Source organism: Merops nubicus, unplaced genomic scaffold (genome assembly GCF_000691845.1).
Source record: "Merops nubicus isolate BGI_N331 unplaced genomic scaffold, ASM69184v1 scaffold37551, whole genome shotgun sequence".
Lineage (NCBI taxonomy): Eukaryota > Metazoa > Chordata > Aves > Coraciiformes > Meropidae > Merops > Merops nubicus.
In genome coordinates, this window is record NW_008589649.1 from 1 (window position 1) to 11,565 (window position 11,565).

General features: G+C 45.1%; 2 protein-coding genes across 2 annotated transcripts; one reads left to right on the forward strand and one right to left on the reverse strand.

The window, feature by feature from the left end:
• Positions 1 to 311: 311 nt before the first annotated feature.
• Positions 312 to 1,900, forward strand: EMG1 (EMG1 N1-specific pseudouridine methyltransferase). The gene is made up of 4 exons (XM_008949652.1): positions 312 to 451; positions 863 to 921; positions 1,087 to 1,236; positions 1,588 to 1,900. Exons 1-4 carry the CDS (start codon positions 319 to 321, stop codon positions 1,699 to 1,701), a joined length of 456 nt encoding a protein of 151 aa, XP_008947900.1. The 5' UTR covers positions 312 to 318; the 3' UTR covers positions 1,702 to 1,900.
• A 349-nt stretch (positions 1,901 to 2,249) lies between these two features.
• LPCAT3 (lysophosphatidylcholine acyltransferase 3) lies at positions 2,250 to 7,956 on the reverse strand (the record flags this gene model as incomplete). The annotated part of the gene is made up of 12 exons (XM_008949653.1): positions 2,250 to 2,473; positions 2,601 to 2,727; positions 2,848 to 3,006; positions 3,532 to 3,679; positions 4,287 to 4,453; positions 4,785 to 4,871; positions 5,450 to 5,558; positions 5,969 to 6,147; positions 7,206 to 7,243; positions 7,365 to 7,458; positions 7,612 to 7,718; positions 7,839 to 7,956. Coding segments are annotated over 11 exons (1,323 nt in total), but the record flags the coding sequence as incomplete, so codon positions are not given.
• Positions 7,957 to 11,565: the final 3,609 nt, after the last annotated feature.

The window sequence follows — 11,565 nt, forward strand, 5'->3', positions numbered from 1 at the left end:
GGCGGGATCCGGGCGGTGTCTGTGCCGGGCTGGGCCGCGCTGGGCGGCGGCAGAGCGCGCCGGGGATTGTTCCTCAGATCTGGGTGTCTGCTTGTGCCCGTGGAACGCGGGCGAGTTTGGACTTACCCACTATGCTTGTGGCTTTTGAGTCTTTATTTGGGGGTGAGATTGGTTTCTCTCAGCGTTACAGTGCAGCCTGCGTAGTCAGATGAATTCCCTTCTGCCTCAGCCTTGGTCCTTTCTGCACTGGTGGGGCCCAACCCTCAACTTTTTCCAAGAGTATTATTTCTACTCCTGCCTGTTTTTCAGAGTCTCCTAATGCTCATGGACAGCCCACTGAATCGGGCTGGTCTCCTGCAGGTTTATATCCATACCCAGAAGAATGTACTAATTGAAGTCAATCCCCAAACCAGAATCCCAAGAACTTTTGATCGGTTTTGTGGTCTTATGGGTAAGTGATTTAGGCTTTATATTTAGCCACAAAATAGTGTGGGAAGGTGCTTAGGAGTGGAAGAACATTGGGCAGAGTCACAAATATGCACCGACCTTAAAAATAGTTAAGTGAGAAAAGAGCAGAAAAATGAAAGTGTTTTTTTTAAGCTCTAGGATTATTCTAACTATGTGTTCCTTAACACAGTGGGGAGAGCCTGCATAAGACTGTACTAGCAGCAGAGTGACTTGCTGATCATTTTTTTTAGGGCTGCTTTAGCTGGCGTGGACTTGCTAATCACTTTTTTAGGGCTGCTTTAACTGATGCTGGGAACTCTAAAGGTGGGCTTACTTCAGTTCTGATGAGCAGGTAGAGGATAGGATTCCTCCAGGAAAAGAACAGACAGCTTATGGAGTTTTCTTCTCTTGTCAGTTCAGTTGCTGCATAAGCTCAGTGTTCGAGCAGCTGATGGGCCTCAGAAATTGTTGAAGGTAAACATTCCTTGGCTGTTTACAGGTAATGTTGCAATATTCCTCTATTGCAGCTAGTAATGTAAGAGTGATTTTTTAACTTTTTTTTTTTTTTACACAGAATGGACTTGTTGGCAGCTGTGTGGCAGGGTCTCTTACCTCTGCACCCCTGTTAACTTTCTGCAGGTGATTAAAAATCCAGTCAGTGACCATCTCCCTGTGGGCTGTATGAAGATTGGTACCTCTTTTGCAGTTCCCAAGGTGTCTGACCTGCGTGAACTGGTTCCTGCAGCAGAGCCAGTTGCCATTGTGGTGGGAGCTTTCGCCCACGGTTCGGTAAGTGCACGTATCCTTCACGCGGAGCTGCCAGAATATTGGCCTAGATTTCATTGCTGTTCTGAGTATGGGGTTTTTTTCCTTCTGTTTTTCTGCCTTGGCCTCCCCTGTCCTGCCCTCCTATTTGTTTTGTTTGTCCGTCCCTGTTCCCCCCCACATGCCCAGGTAAGCTTGTCAAGAAAAGGCACAGTGCTGCAACACTCGGGACTCCTCTCCTTGCCAAGAGAGGGCACTAGTGAGGACTAGCAGTTGTTCTGCTGGAAAATACTGCACCTCTCTAACCACTTGGGGTGAGGCTAAGTGAGAACTTGCAGCTTCACTTTCTTTTTTTCCCCTCCCTCCTTTCCCCAGGTCAATGTTGACTACACAGAAAAGATGGTCTCAGTCAGCAACTACCCTCTCTCTGCTGCCCTGACATGTGCTAAAATTACGACTGCCTTTGAGGAAGTCTGGGGTGTAGTGTGAGCTTCTGCTACTGCTGTCATGGTGGACTTCTATACAGTGACTCCACATTCTGGAAAGGCCTTTCTACTTAGGTGTGAACCTGGTGCAGCTTTGGGCTCCTGGAAGGGAAGAGCATTCAATTTTGTCCTTGTAGCTTCTGGAGCAAAGAGACTTTAAGTGGACAGCCTTTTTCTTCCTAGTAAAGGTCACTTTTGGTAAGAGTGCTTGTGTATTTTACTTTGCCGTGTTTCGTATGTGGGCAGGCTCGATACCATATAGCAGGGGCTCAGCCCAAATTTGCCATGGAACTGCAATTCTTGGCCGTGCCCTGCTCAGCCCACAGCTGATGTCGCAGTCCTGTAGCATCACCTCGCTCGGTGGTGTGTGACAGTGCACACACACTCCCACACCGAGGCACCCAAGAGGAAAGGAGCTGAAGCCGGCATGAAAAAGACCAGGAGCAATTTTTATCTTGGATGACAAACGTAGAAAAGTCGGAAGGTGGCTCCAATCCAATACAGTGCCTGCCTCGAGCGTTTTACAATCATCTGATATCAGCAGAGAAACACGAGTTCCACTGGAGGGCGGCAGAGAGATAAGGCAACATACAGAAGGTGGAGGATCTGGAAGGAGGCTTACTCCATTCCTCTCCTTTGGGGTCTCTGACCCTGGGCGTTCTCTTTCCCCCTCCTTGTGTTGAAAAAATGTCATCCTTCAACACGGCAAACTTGGCAGGTGATGCTTTGCTTCCGGAGTGTTACATCGACTCCTACAAATGCACAGGTGGTACAATCTGAAAAAGAAAGTCCTGGGTTTGGTTTGGTTGATCTTGTTCGCCTCTCATCTTGGGATGTAACGCTGCGACCCCGCTTGGCCTCCTAGCCCAAGCACGGGCTGCTCTCTGCCCAGCACAGCCTTACCTTTTGGCTGTTATTCTGCTCTTTTTAGCTTTTCTTTTCGTGGCACAATTAATCTGCGAATGTAAGGCAACACCAGTAATAAGGTCAAGAACAACACATGTCCCAGGAAATAAATAGACCTGTACACCTGTAAAGAGAAAAGCATGGTTATGGTTAAGGATCAGCAAGCAGCTTTGAGCCAAGAACGTGGAGACAGGAGGGAGGGCAGAGGGCTGCTTGCATGCATTAGTCTGTGGCTACTAAATACCTTCATCCATTTGTCCCAGGTGAAAAGGCAAAATGGCACCAGAGAGTAGCCCATAAACATCCAGTGGTTGGCCTGCTGCAGCACGTAGAAGATGGGCCGCAGGGCAGTGATGGAGGCCAGGGTGCTTAGGGGAGGACTGTCCCGAACAAGGTTTATGACCTAATTTAAAGAAAAAAACAGAATTCTCATCATCTGGATGCCCTGTAGCTGCATATGCAGGCTCTGGGGCCAAAGTTATCTATCCAGTATGTAAAATGAATTTTAGTAAGCTGCTAGCTGCCTTTTTCAGAGCAAGTGCCCCATCCTGCTCCAAGTTTTAATTTAAAAAACACCAACAGTTTAAATATGGACAGTTGTTCTCTCAGTACTGGGAGATTTAGCGGAGGCTCATGTGCTTGTCCTCCAGCCTTTCCAGCTGCCAAGCACTTCAGTTGCCCTCTGCTCATATGCCACGTTCTCCACTTCCCGTCAGCTTCTGCAGTAAATTTATGGCTTGTCCATACAGAGGCCAGTAACCTCCTGAACCCTTCAGAACAGAACCATATCACGTTTGAGAACCAATTCCAAAGTGAGCAGCTGTTTTTCATATTTAATGCAAGGAAAGCCCTCAGCGTGGCGGTTCCCAGGCGTGTGAGGAAAGGCTACTGCAGGCCACCCCGTTCTGGTGAGCCCCACAAAGCCCACCTGTCTTTCAACGATGACTATAAGCAGCTCCATCTGAAAGCACACCAGGTAGCCAGAGTGCAGCCCATGCCAAATGGCCAGGAAGAACAGGGCCAGTGCCTGTGACAGCAGTTTGTTACCCAGGAACTTCAGCCGCTTGAAGATGTACCTAGAGCAGAAAAGAAACAAAGTGCTTCGAGTTCATTGTCTGTCCTCCCCTCCTCACGTCAGAGGTGCAGGGCCTAGGCAGCCGTAGGCCTTTGCAGACCCTGCAGTGGACACAGGCCAAACTGTACCTCAGCCCCTGCCTCAAAGAAATCCTAGCTATTGGGGAGGAGTGCTTCATGTAGCAATGCACACAAATGACATTTTACAGTTCAGTTGTGTGTCCCAGCAACAGGTGAACCCAAACCCATCCGAGTCCTTGTGGAGGGAGTGGCAAGAGGCATCATGTAGGAACCAGCTGTTGGAACAGTTCTGTGGTTGTTTGCCCAGCCAGGCCAAAGGGCTTGCTGCAGTCCTCCTCTAGCCTCTGCCCTCCTGCTGCCACCAGCTCCTCGCCTGTATTAATGAACTGCCCTTTTAGATTGAATTAAAAGATGTGCCTAACTCAGCAAGCTGTTTGAAACAGCACAGCAGCAAAATGTGGAAGTAAAAAGGCAAGAACTGAAAACTGGCAGATGGACTGTCTAATGCTCCCTCTTGGCCCAAGATCTTGGTTCTGTTGATGCAGATGTTAGCAACATGTTATAGAAGGGGACTACTGTACTGCTCACCGGGCCACCCAGGCATTGGTGTTGATGTTGAAAGAGGCAATGGTCCCTGTGAACAAAGGTGTTGTCTCATACAGCCAGACCTTCATGTTGGCACACGCATCCCACAAGGGTTTTCCATTCTGGTCCTTCCCGTTGTACCCCAGACCAACAAGGATGCAAACACCTTCCTGTAGAAAAAGATTCATGAGAAAGGTGAGAGGAAAAAATCTGCACCCCCTCTCTTTTTTTTTTGTGGAAAGGCAGAACTGGGGGAGCTCTGACTCTCACTGTGTTGAATGAGAGCACCACTCCAGATGGAACAAATGGATTAAAAAATGCCTGCTTTTTAGTTAGGTTGCTTTTGCTAACTTAAAGCAAGCTAAACTGACCTGTACAGATCTCCAATGGAGAACTAAATGGATTACTTCCATATAGTTCTAAGTCCAAGAGCATAGAAAGTAGCTGCAAAGGTGCAACCTTTGTGCATTTATCTTTTGTTTCTGGAACGCCTCGACTCACCGTAACAAGCCAGCAAGTTACATATTTGTAGAGTATAATTTTCCCCCAGATCAATATGTAACCACAACGGAACCAGAAAGGCTTCTCCTGTAGGGATAAGAGTGAAATTGAATTTAAAAAAAAAAAAACCCAACAACAAAAAATGACACAAAACCAGTTGAGTGGCAATAACAAGACAAGGTAGACGAGACATCATCGCTTTTTTTTGTTCTCATCTGATGTGTTTAGACTGCTATATGGACTGGACTGCCAGGCTATTGGCTTATTCAAGTTTACACACCATTCTTCTTCTTTTGGTAATATTTGGCTGTGCTGAAATAGAGGTACTCCAGGAAGATTCTGGGATTAGCATAATCATTGCAGAATTTACACCCTCCTTTTTTCATACTGACACAGAAATGCTGATAAATCTGCAGGTAGGAATTACTTGTTAAACAACAAGTTTTCTAAGAACTTCAATTCTGGTAAGCTTTGCAAGTTACTCTAGTGAAGTTCTTTGCATGTAATGCTTAAAAGAAATGCTTTTGTGGAAAATGCTTAACACGAGTTGCTCATTTATTAAGTTGAGGCAAAACTAAAAAATAAGAAAAAAAATCTTCTAGGTCCAGTGCCCACCAGAAAAATGGAATTCTTCCACACCCCAGAGCTGCCAAATGAATACGTACCATATAATCATCTGAGATGAGGTAGTCATCAGAGATGTACAGGCTTGACAAGGTATAGGTTACTAAAAAGAAGAGACCCAAACTCAGGCGCTTGAGAGCAGGCACAAAACTGAGAAAAAAAATATCAAGGTCAAAGAAAAGCTTTCAAAAGACACCATCAAACTCCTAATTTTAAAGATGGAAGTGGAGAAGAGGAGGTAGGGGAGATAGCAATAGAGAGTCACCACATTCCACTGCAGCAGATGCCTCCGTTTGGAAGCTGGGATGCAAACATTAGCAGGTTGGGACTGAGCCTGTGCTAAAGATGTCAGATGGTTGTTATGTTCATGCCCTGGAACAATGCTAGGAAGTTAAGCAGAGAGCTATGAGCAACTTTTGAAAAACTCCTTGTCTTACAAATCACTTTTAGTCACAGTACTTCAGTGCCCAGGTAAGAAGGCACTCTGCTGCAGGGAGCACGTGGGGGAGTCAGCATTCGGGGATCTTAGGGAGGTGAGCAGCTAAGTGACTTCTCATTACCTATTTGGTCTCTGGCCTGGAATATCGGTCATCTCACCCCTTGCCAGTTTCTGATAGTCTGTCATGGAGAACTGAGGCCCCACCATGAAGGCACCATAGAAATAGGAGAATCCTGAGACCTCCAGCAAGGTAGGAACTCCCCGGACAGCAAACCGCCGCTGCTCAGGGGTCAGGAACTCCTGCACCAAAGGAAGTGGCATTAACATCATCCAGAGCTAGTATGAGATCCCCTAAGATGTTATGTTCTCAGTCTACCTCCTTAATAGTTCAGTTCTTGCTCTCCATGTATGTGGAATTTTCCACTTCTTATTTCACAGGAATTCCTCTATCCCCACCTCCTCTCAAGAGCAACAAGATCCAACGGTTGAGAGCAGTTGCACAGATCCCTATTTCCAAATAGGCTCAAAACATGGACAGGATCTATGGACATGCATCTGTGCCAGCACAGCAGTCCTAGTGAAAGCACTGTATCTGACCTATTCCAGTCCCTGATACCATTCATATGTACTCTCCTAAGGCCTTCACCCTACAATTCCTACTTCTTGATGCAAGAAAACACTGTCTTCAAATACTTGAAATTGCAGCTTAGGCAATTTCATCTCAGCCTTGGTTTCTTGCAGTCAGCAGCAACTCTGTGGGTGCTAAAGACTCAGTCAGGCCCCAAATAGGATATGGGGAAAGCAGGTACTTGAAGTAGGAGAAAGAGACTGTAGCAAGCATTTTGTCCTCTCCCCTACATTGTGCTGTGCAACTTCTCTCACTGTTTCATCTGGTCTAAAACCAGGGCCCTAACAAATGGTAACGGGCAACCACTCATAAGGATATGGTAAACTAAAAGAAAATGGAGATGGGAACTGAGATCCAGTGCTGATGGTCTGCAAGTTAAAGGTACACTACTCACAAGACACAGAGCATTGAGGCCTGGAAATCTAAAGCAACAGATTTGTGGGAAGGAGATGGTGGGGAATTTGGAAGGGGGCAGAAAAATACTCTTGACATGACTGAAACAATTTTTGTCCCACTCTAATCGCTGCTGTTTCTTTTCCAAATTATTTCTTTCCACTCCAGAATTCCGTGCGCTCAGACACTCATGGAGGCTCCTTTCTCAGCTATGGCTTTTACCAATGAATGCAGCTTGCTAACTTGCATCGTTTGACCTTGGTTTTCTGACCTCTAGTTCATGGAAATGGCATGGAAGAGGCAAGGAGGAATGAAGCAGAAATGGTGTCCTACTCACCGGATCTTTTCCTCCATCATAGTAATCGATGGCCAGACCTAGAGGTGAGAAACAATTACTTGAAGCCCTGGGATGGGCTGGCTGGGTTGAACAAGCAGTCCTCTCTTTCCTAAGGCATGGCTTGCAGAGCGCAAGAGATAGGAGGGAGGTGTCACTCACCAATCAACTTGAGTGTCAAGACACAGTGTGGCATTGTCCACTTGATGTCATAATGCTCTGTAGCTGTGCAGTAATATCCAGCCATAAGGTAAGTCTGAAAGAAACCATTGTTTGGGTTATTCAAACTAATTCCTCCAGCTGGTTTTGATCTGTCTCCACTCTTCCACCCACATTTGCTACTGGGAAGTGCAAAACTGAACAGGGGGCTCCTTCCTACAAACCAATGCAGTAAGAAAGAGAGTTTTACCATCTGAAAGAAGAACGTGGTGAAGACGGCAGTGACTGTGCGACCCATTAGTCTCAGTATGAGGAACTGGATTAGGACACATAGCATGGAGTGAAAGAACTGCATCCCTGTGGGATGGGAAAGAAAAAGAGGGATAGTAAATAGCAATTATATTCTCCCACTACACGGCCTCCCAAATTGCAGCACACCCTGGGCCAGGCAGCGTTCTCCTCCCAAGCGAATCTTACCAAAATTGAAGTAAGCAATTGAGAGTCCTGTGAACACATTGTAGAGATGAATGAGGTAGGTCTCCTTCTGGAAGAGGAAATAGCGCTGGAACAAGGCAAAAGGATATCCTGAGTAGAGGGAAAATAAAAAAAAGATGAAAAAGAGTTATAAATTGGTGTAGACAAGCATTTGTCATGGTCCACATTCAAGCATTTGTGATGCTCCACATTATAGCTTTCTTGAAGGTGTTACTAGCAATATGTACTTTGCACAGCTACATCATCATCATGGGTCACAGTGGACATTCCTGATATTGTATTTCTACCGTGGGGGATAGATGCCAGATTAATTACTCTGTATATTATACAGAAGAAAATACTTTAACAGGAACATAATTATATCAAAGTTGACATTGAAATACAAGAAATTCCAAGTTTACAGTTTCTGGCCTCATTCAATACATGAGATGGTATAATGCTGAAATACACCAATCAGACTTATAGTCTCTAATTAATTTCTAAATTCTGTGACAAATACAGTGAATGTGGCAAGAAAAAAAAGGTGGAGGGATCTTATGGTTAATAACATTATATTATCTTTAAAACTTCAATCCCTGCTCCCACCTCAAAAAATTCTTACATGATGCTGACCAGCTTTAATCCGAGTTCCTTAAGTGACCTCCAGTACTCCAGTAGTATACTCTTTCTTCTCTAACTCTCCAACTTCTAACTGGCATCTGATTTTTGAATTACTGGGCTCACAAAGCTGTAACTAAAATCTACTAGGACTATGCATGTAGTATTTTTGAAAAAATCCAAGTCAGAAGCATTTCAGATGGAGCAGTTAAGAGGAAGGAGTTTTTCCTTTGCATTTTCTGTGTGTTAGCTCCTAGACTAATTCAGGAATACCTCCAGATTACTCATCTGTGACTCTAGTGAGAAGCAAACATTGTGAAGCACTTCATAGTACAGTGAGAAGTGCCACAGAGAAACTCATGAGTAAATTAAATTCTGTCATCTCAGTGAGGTTCACGTGGCATACAATAAACATTGCCATATATTAAAAGATAAATATATTATGTTTTAATGCATACTGACACAAGAAGCGTTGTCCATCTCATGAGTATGTGAAAGCTCTTCACACAATCAGTGTTTCTAAAGGCATGTGCACAACAAGCTGAATTGGGATAGTGAGAAGCAATTTTAATTCTGGCATTCTGTAGCTTACTGCTGTATTTTGCAAGCTTGTGTTCTTTTATCCTGATTAAAAACAACACAAAAAAAATCTTCTAAAAAAAAGAAAGTCAAAAAAGGAAATTCATCGCATCTTACAACACTGGTACCCACACTGCTTATTAGCCTAGCTGAAATCTGTTGCAGTGGGTAGCTCTGCTACTTGCACTAATGGAATAATAGTAGCAGTAGGTAGTCATGTTTTATATGGAGCAGTAATAAAAGGTGATGCAATGCACATTTTGCCTAGAAGTGTTCAATGGATGGAAGATTTCCAATAAGCAAGGCCACATCTAGTCACTCCTGTGAGAGGAAAGTTTGTCACGTTAGACAAAATACATGTCCCATAGTCTGTCAGTGCTACCAGGCTGAGGCTTGACTGGAGCCATTTTAAGGTCTTCTCCATCCCCTGAAATCCCCTGGGAGGCAGTCCCAGAGGCTGGGACTTCTGGTCTGCCTTCTAGATCCCAGAAAGCAGCATGTTCTACCGAGCGCAGGAGGGTGCGTGCTGCTTCTTGAAACTAAGCTGCTGCTCTCTGCTTCCCCAGCTTCTTGCAACCTCTCTTTCTGTCTTCCCTGCCTCCCTGTCCCTGTTCCTTCCTCCTTTTGTGTCCTGCACTGGTTTCCACGCTACAGGCTGCTTTCTGGTCTGAGCAGCTGGCCAGCCCCACATACCACGGCCCTTCGCCTGCAGAGCCTGGCAACCTCACTCCTGCTCATCCAGCTTGCTCTTCCCTTCCACAACAGCAGCTCCAAATTCCATTACAAAATGCCTGGCTCAAAATCATCCCTTTCCCTTCTTGCTCACCCATGCTTTTAAAGCAGCATTCTTCTCATTAGCCAGCATGCACTTCTGTCCCATTTCCCCCATTGCTTTCCTGCACACCAGCTGAAGGGGAAGGAGAGAACTGGCAAAGAGAGTTCACCACACATGAGGGAGCCCTTCAGGATGCAGGAGTAACTCAAAAAATAAGAGCAATTCAAACAATTAAAAAAACCCAAACTAGTATTGCCTACTAGCCCTCTACTCAGAAACCTGCAGGCAGGGATTCCTTTTTCACATGTCAATTTTCCTCCAGAATTTTAATAAACATATGAACAACCTGTTTTGTGAAATGGAAAATGGTCAAAAAAAAATATAGTGTTACTATCAGTTTACATTGGGAGGTAAAATACTGAGGTTTATTGTGGAAAAATGTTTCCCCCGTTTTCAAGGGTTTCCCCCTCTCAAAAAGTCAGTCCAATCCTGCAAAAGATTCAATTTTAATTGGAAAAAAAAAAAATCTGGTTTTCAGTTCTCATTTGAACAACCTGTTTTGTGAAATGGAAAATGGTCAAAAAAAATATAACGTGTTACCATCAGTTTACACTGGGAGTTAAAATACTGAGGTTTACTGTGGAACAATGTTTCTCCCATTTTCAAGGGTTTCCCCCTCTCAAAAAATCAGTCCAATCCTGCAAAAGATTCAATTTTAATTGGAAAAAAAAATCTGGTTTTCAGTTCTAGCCATTTCTGTAGACATAATTAAATGATGGCTGAATACTATAATGCACCTCAAATTTCTAAACACCAGAAATTCTATTTTCTCCCATCCCCAGCTAGTGTTCCTACTCTTTCAAAGGCCTGTCTCACTTGCCAGGTATACTCCTTTTAAGCTCTACACAGGAGATCATATCGTGTTTTGGGTAATGCTGCTCTGGAGGAAAAAGAATTGTGAGCCCTTGCAAACAGGGAGCTAGTATGCACAGCACCTGTTTCTCGGACGCCACTAATTGAAATCCCGGTCTTGCACTCCAGGAGCACTGTTTGGTTCAGAAGTCACAACATCAGCCTAAATTCTTCTGATAGCCAAAGCAAATTGCGAGTACTGGACTGCAATTTAGTTACAGTTTTGCTGAACACAAGATAATTTCCTCAGTTTTACAACTGGGCCAGTTCCACACTGCAGATAGAAACTTTAACCCCCAGATAGGGGTGGCTACTGACTGTCAATGGCCATTCCCCTGGGGCCTCTGCACCTTTGAACACTGATAAACCACAGCATGCTGCTCCTCCCGACAGCAGCGGCAGTACCCCCGCCCCACCACAGCCTTCTTGGAGCAGCCCGCATTAGCACGGCAGAAGCAGGGGAGCAGATCCTGAAGGCAGCACTGCCTGCTGGCCAGCCTGCTGTCACGTTTGGGTAGGTCAGCAGCAGGGCTGCTTTGCTTTTGCTCTTCAGAAGCAACAGGACTGAAGTCCCGGCTCCTTGCTGCCGAGGGACGCTACACAGCAGCTCCCAGTCTGCCAAAGTCCTCTTTCAAAGCTCCCTCAGGCAGAGTGGACCAAGGCAGGAAATCAGCTGTGAAAGTCCTGAAGAAAACAGAAGGTGACCCACTCATCCAAAGTAATTCTCCTCTGTGCACCATGGAGATGAAAAGCAGTCTGCACACAGAGCTGACTTCTGCCTCGAGATAGACTTTCTATAGAAGAGGATTAGCAATTGATATAAAAGGGACAAATTAGCTGAGACAT

Coding starts and splice junctions, on each gene's coding strand:
- EMG1 (XM_008949652.1), top strand. CDS start 319: ATGCTCATGGACAGCCCACTGAATCGGGCTGGTCTCCTGCAGGTTTAT. Junction 452..862: donor TCGGTTTTGTGGTCTTATGG/GTAAGTGATTTA, acceptor TTCTCTTGTCAG/TTCAGTTGCTGCATAAGCTC. Junction 1,237..1,587: donor GAGCTTTCGCCCACGGTTCG/GTAAGTGCACGT, acceptor TCCTTTCCCCAG/GTCAATGTTGACTACACAGA.